We start from the raw sequence: 6,458 nt of genomic DNA, 5'->3' as shown, positions 1-6,458 counted from the left end.
AATTGATAACCAACAACAAATATACACAATGTAGACAAAATTTCTACAAATACAAAAAAATAAAAAATATGTAGAGTCATGAGACTGAGAACATATTTTGTAACTTAAAAAAAAAAACTAAAATTGTAAGTACTAAAATTTTACCTTCTCCGATGACTGTTGAGGTATAGTTTTCGGTGATTTTTGAACCTTCTTCTTTTTTGAAGGTTTGATAGTAGGAGAAACTTTGATTTTTTTTGCAGGTTTCGGGATAACTTCTTCTTCGATGAAATCATCATCACGAGCAATTTCTTTGCCCTTCCGCTTTACTGATTTAGCAGATGTCGAAGCTTCACCAGCATCCCTGTCATGCTTGAGTTTTGTTCGAGCTTCTGCCCTAGCTTCACGAGGGGAAAGCTTGGACTTTGTCTCAGGTTTTGCATGTGCCGATTTCACTACTTTTTTGGGTGAATCCTGTGACAAAACACCCAAATCAAAAGTAGGAATATCACCAACATTAGATTTTTTAGGGCTATTCTTCGGAACTCCTTTCTTCTTCATTGTAAGGGAAGGAAACATAGGATTTAGAGAGAGAATTAAGAAAGATTGAGATAGATTATAAAAGATTTTTGAAGAAATATGGAAGGCAGCGTTAATGGAGGGAGAGAGTACAAAATCGTGGGGGGCCGTGAGGGGTATGGACAGCGAAACGTGAGGGAGTGGGATATGTACGTTAGAGAGATTTTAGGAGTAAATTGATACTCATTAAATTTCTAAAATGTATATAATTGATAAATTGTATATGCTTATGTAATTAAATTGAAACTTGAATTGGAAGGGTAATAAGGTTTGAAATAGTGTATAGAAAGGTAAAAATTCCTATTTAAAAAAAATAATAATATCCATGATATCACTCGTCAAGTAATAAAACCGCCTACATAAATTATGATTTTTTTTGGTTAAGTTATGTTGGGTATGCGATATATAAAACAAAATTTCTCTAATTATTTATTTTGCTGGAATCTTTTAATTGTATCTTTTTTCCCGAGGTGCATTTTTTTTAATCAATAACCAAAACTTTTGGGGTTAATTGGAGTTAACAAAAAGAAAAAAACGAGCCAAATAAGTAACTAGGGTTTATCAAAACCGTAAACGAAAAATCCCTCCATTTCTTTTATCCACCACTCAGCCGCCGGAGATTCCCACAATGTCCGTCGACGATTCCACGCCGCAGGTGGACAAAATCTCCCTAAATGACGGCGTTGAGGAGGCTCAGTTCTCCCAACGCGTTCCGATCCGTTCAATTCTTGGCCGTCCTGACGGTGGAGCTGGACTCGCCGGAAAAGTTGTGAAAATTGGGGGTTGGGTTAAAACCGGTAGAGAACAGGGAAAAGGTTCTTTTGCCTTCCTGGAAGTGAATGATGGATCATGCCCTGCAAATCTACAGGTAATTGTGGATAGTGCTGTGTATAAACTTGGAGATTTGGTACCTACTGGCACTTGTGTGCACGTAGAAGGTGAGCTGAAGTTACCTCCTGAAGGTGCAAAGCAAAAAGTTGAGCTTCGTGTCCAGAAGGTTCTGTCTGTTGGTACCGTTGATGCTGGCAAGTATCCATTGCCCAAGACTAAATTAACTCTTGAGTTTCTTAGAGATGTTGTTCATCTGCGGCCTCGAACTAATACTGTAATGATCTCTTTTGTCTCTTGATTTATGTTTATCCATCTGTCCCATTTTAGGTTATGTTGTTGGACTGGGCATGCATTTTATGAAAAAGACTTTAGAAATTTGTGATCTAAAACTTGTGGTCTAAAACAAGTCATATCTGTGACTAAATTTTTTTATTAACGGTAGATGAGAAGTTTTAAGTTAAATTATTTTTAAATATATAAAGATATCATTTTTTGGGACAAACTAATAAGGAAAGTGCATCACATAAATTGTGATAGAGGGAGTAGGACTTTCTGTTTACTCTGCGAATAGTGAATTAGTCAATGCCCTAATGTGGAATAAAAATGCTTGTATTGGCACTACACCGTGTCCTTTCAATGAGAAATGATTTAATTTTTAGTTGGGCTTCTGTGATACCTTCTGGTAAATTACAAGTTCAAGTTTTATACTTGCACTTCTTTTATTGAGCTGGAAATGCAGGGGTCAAGGGATATTCATGTTAGGGGACCTTGTTTTTCTTAATAGAAGTTTTGTGGAACTTCCTTATTTGCTCTTTGATTTCCAAATATTTTTAAGCTTCATACCCAGCTTGTTTTTTTGCTTATGTTTCCATATAAAGGGAATAACGACAAACTATTTGGAAGTGATGTAGGATTGATTGATGCAATTAGTCCTTATGCTTCTTGAAAGAAGATACGTGGTGGCATGTTTTGCTCCTTTGTTAGTGACAACAATCATCAGTGCTGAAATATGTGAGATCACAAAATAAATTTGTATCATGATATGATGTTGGTTAATTTTACAAATAAAATATATTCTCATAATTTGGGATTACATCTATATGGAACTTATTTGTCTTCTGTCATTTTATGAGGATGCCATAGTTTGAGCTTACGAATTTATTTTGATATTGCTCATCTGTATAGGAAGTTTTTCTTCTGTTTCGTTCTCTCTCTCTCTGAAACATTCTAGAGAAGCATAAATATATCTTGAGTCTTGCAGTTTATTTAGAATTTAATTCACGCGTTCTTTAACTACAATCCATTTCTCATTTTGGTTTTGTACATTTCAGATTTCTGCAGTTGCAAGAATCCGTAATGCCTTGGCTTATGCCACCCATACATTCTTTCAGAAGAATGGCTTTCTTTATATTCACACACCAATTATCACCACCAGTGATTGCGAGGGTGCTGGCGAGATGTTCCAGGTCACTACATTGATAAGTGAAGCTGAAAAATTGGAGAAGGAGCTGAAAGAGAATCCTGCTCCTTCAGATTCTGACATTAAGGTTGTTGAACAGCTTGTCAAAGAGAAAGGAGAGGCAGTTGCTAGGCTCAAAGCTGATAAGGCAAGCACGGAAAAAGCTGGTTCCAACATTGCAGACATAAATAAGCAGATCAGTGCTGCAGTCGGTGATCTCACAAGGGCTAAAGAGAATCTCCTGAAGTTGCAAGAGAGATTCAAATTGGGAGAGAGGGTAAAGCGCTCTGCTGGCATATCTAAAAAGGATGGAAACATTGATTACGCTGATGATTTCTTTGCACGTCAAGCCTTCTTGACAGTATCTGGTCAACTCCAAGTTGAAACCTATGCATGTGCACTTTCTAGCGTCTACACTTTTGGGCCAACTTTTCGAGCTGAACAGTCCCACACTTCCAGGCATCTTGCAGAGTTCTGGATGGTGGAGCCTGAAATTGCTTTTGCTGATCTCAAGGTATCATGCATAAGTTGCATCGTCTTTTCTCATCGAACTACTTCACAGCTACAAGAAGTTTTTGATACCAACAGAGATGTGGATTCAAGTTAAAAATGTTTGAACTTTGGTATCATAAATACTTTTCCTAGTCATAATCTGGATGTTATCTGCACATGGACGAAAAAAGAGTAAACAGCTGTTGCCAAATTCTACATCTACTTTGATAGAATTTATTGGGAATGAGTAGAGATTACCACTAGGTGGTTTGGTTTCTGCAAAAAGAAAATTACCATTTAGTGGTTTGTTTTCCATGATGAAAAGTTGATAAGTGCCTGAAACAATTTTTTATACCATGTTATGTTATCTTCCGATTCCTTTTCTTCTGTACTTGAAGTGTATTCCTATGATGTTTTTGATTGGGCTATTTGTTTTGATTGGTTATTTGTTTTCTTTGCTTTTCCTGATTCGCATTACTCACAATTCATTTTTTTTTTTAGGATGATATGAACTGTGCTGAGGCATATGTGAAATTTCTCTGTCAGTGGTTGCTTGACCATTGTCTTGATGACATGGAATTTATCACTAAATTTATAGACAAAGCTGCTCTAGGTAGACTTAGAATGGTCACCTCATCCAAATTCCATCGCTTAACTTACACAGAAGCAATAGCTATTCTGGAAGAAGCATCCAAAACGAAGACATTTGAGAATAAAGTAGAATGGGGAATTGACTTGGCATCTGAACATGAAAGGTACTGTCTTATCCAGTACTATAATATAATCAGTTGGATTGGTATATTTCTGTACTTATTCTGATTCCTGATTGGCTTGTTGCTAGATATTTGACCGAAGAGCATTTTAAATCACCTGTTATAGTGTTCAACTACCCAAAAGGCATCAAAGCATTTTACATGAAGGTGAATGAAGACAACAAGACAGTTGCTGCGATGGATCTGCTTGTACCAAAGGTTTGCATATTCTGTTTGTAGCAATGGTGGGCTACATACTCTAGTCTTAAAGATAATGGTTTGCCACACCACCCACCATGGGATAGTGCATTAATGAAACCTCTGGGCATCAACGAGGCATCAGCACAAGCTAATGCCATGCAGACTAACTGATTGCTTGCAGCTAGTCGATGCATCTCCTGTAGGCTGTAAGAGAATGGACTTACATAGGCTGCATTATCAAATGAAATGGATGAATCAGTATTACATAGAAGCAAGAGTTGCTCGATCTTAATTTTGCTTCCACACAATTCAGCACTTACTGTAATACTGGAAATGAAAACTTTTTTGGCCACCATAGACTAAATTAAACAGACTGGACTTTTGCTAAAATAATTTATATAGTGATAGCAATTGTGTACCTGACCAGCCTGCATGCCTTCAGCTTTACATGAAAGTTAAATATAACAAAAGGAAGAACAACTGCATTCTTTTAATGAAGAATCATATACAAGATCCAGCAGTGGTCTTTGGCATTGCATCCTCCGTCACCTTCTATTTTCACATCGTGAGTACTGGCGACCCATATGAATTAATTTATCTGCTGCCTAAATGCATTCGTCTGCAGGTTGGAGAACTAATTGGAGGTAGCCAAAGGGAAGAGGATTATGAGGTTCTCAGATCAAGGTACTGTAAATTTGCAATATGTAAAGGATAATGTTTGTCTATTTGATCATTTAACTGATCTTTTGTCAATATAATATATTTCTTTGCAGGATATCGGATATGGGTCTGCCATTAGAGCCATATGAGTGGTATCTTGATCTGAGACGCTATGGTACTGTCAAACATAGTGGTTTTGGTTTAGGCTTTGAGCGGATGATTCTTTTCGCCACGGGGATGGAAAACATTCGAGATGTGATTCCCTTTCCCAGATATCCAGGAAGAGCTGATCTATAAATGTCAATGATAATTATGGATTCTTTGTCTTTGAAATTTATGATGCCAATTTTTTAACCTTGTAATTGTGACTATGGATTGCTGAACATATTCAAATACAGAAATTTTTTATAAGGCTCTATAAGGGATAATCCTTATAGAGCAGTTTGTGTTTCGGTTCATCCACCACTTTAGGGGGTCGTTTGGCTGAAATACAAGTTATGCTGGGATTAGTTATTCTAGAATTATTTCTTATTGAAGGTTCGGTATTGTTTTATTAATCCTGTGATTGTCAATTTTAATACGTACTATATATTGGGATAGGTTATCTTGGGATTGCTATTTCATCCTCTAGCAGGTATAAGTTATCTGGTGTTATTTTTAATTTTGGGATAACTTATCTCAGGATTGGTAACTAAACAAGGAATAAGGCAATAGTAAATTTTTATGTCAGGATTATTTACCAAACGACCCCTGGTTGATTTAGTTGTCGCCCTGCTGAATGTGGTGTTAGTTTTGAAAGGTTTCTGATTCTTTGTTTTGACTTTTTAGATTAGAGCAGCAACGACTGAAATAGAAGGGCTTAAGAAATACTTTAACTGGCGTCTTGATTAGCATGTAAATATCTTTGTCTTAACTTTTTATGTGATGTACCTTAATTTGACTTATACAATTTACTTTAAATAAGTTCAGTCGAAGATTAATATTGTTTCTATGACTTGAGCATTTAGATTTTTCTTTTTGGTCGAAAAATATTCTAGATCTACCAATTCCCAAAGCATGCCAATTATTTTACAAGGTATTGATTTAAGATACATGTAAGGGTAATTGAACTAAATACCTTTGTAATATGAGTTATTTACAGATGTACTTAATGTATATTGAAATCAAACACTTATACTCCTATATTATGTAAATCCTACACAAGCATATTGATTCAATTACATATACACTCCATGTTTTTTAAATTAAACACTTACACTTCTATACTATGAAAATCCTGCAGAAATGTAATGACTCAGTTATAGATACAACCAATATATCTTAAAATCAAACACTTAACCCTCTATACTATCGGAATCCTACACAATTATAATGAGTCATTTTTTCAATTAACTAGGGTGTTAAGTTGTTAGTTTTGAAAAACATAAGCTATACCCATAACTAGGTAGGGCAAGTTGGTCATATGACCTCTATTCAAACTTAAATTGTCAATTGACCTTCAAGTT

The 6,458-nt window shown here is 35.8% G+C and overlaps 1 protein-coding gene across 1 annotated transcript; it reads left to right on the top strand.

Moving 5' to 3' along the window:
• The first annotated feature begins 1,090 nt into the window (after nucleotides 1-1,090).
• Nucleotides 1,091-5,510, top strand: LOC104099378 (asparagine--tRNA ligase, cytoplasmic 1-like). Its single transcript, XM_009606348.4, has 6 exons — nucleotides 1,091-1,663; nucleotides 2,721-3,362; nucleotides 3,842-4,095; nucleotides 4,182-4,311; nucleotides 4,919-4,977; nucleotides 5,067-5,510. The coding sequence occupies exons 1-6, from the start codon at nucleotides 1,187-1,189 to the stop codon at nucleotides 5,248-5,250; spliced, it is 1,746 nt and encodes a 581-aa protein (XP_009604643.1). The 5' UTR covers nucleotides 1,091-1,186; the 3' UTR covers nucleotides 5,251-5,510.
• The last annotated feature ends 948 nt before the right edge of the window (nucleotides 5,511-6,458 follow it).

The sequence above is a fragment of the Nicotiana tomentosiformis genome, chromosome 3 (assembly GCF_000390325.3).
Source record: "Nicotiana tomentosiformis chromosome 3, ASM39032v3, whole genome shotgun sequence".
Classification (NCBI taxonomy): Eukaryota; Viridiplantae; Streptophyta; class Magnoliopsida; order Solanales; family Solanaceae; genus Nicotiana; species Nicotiana tomentosiformis.
This window is presented reverse-complemented; position numbering and strand designations above follow the sequence as displayed.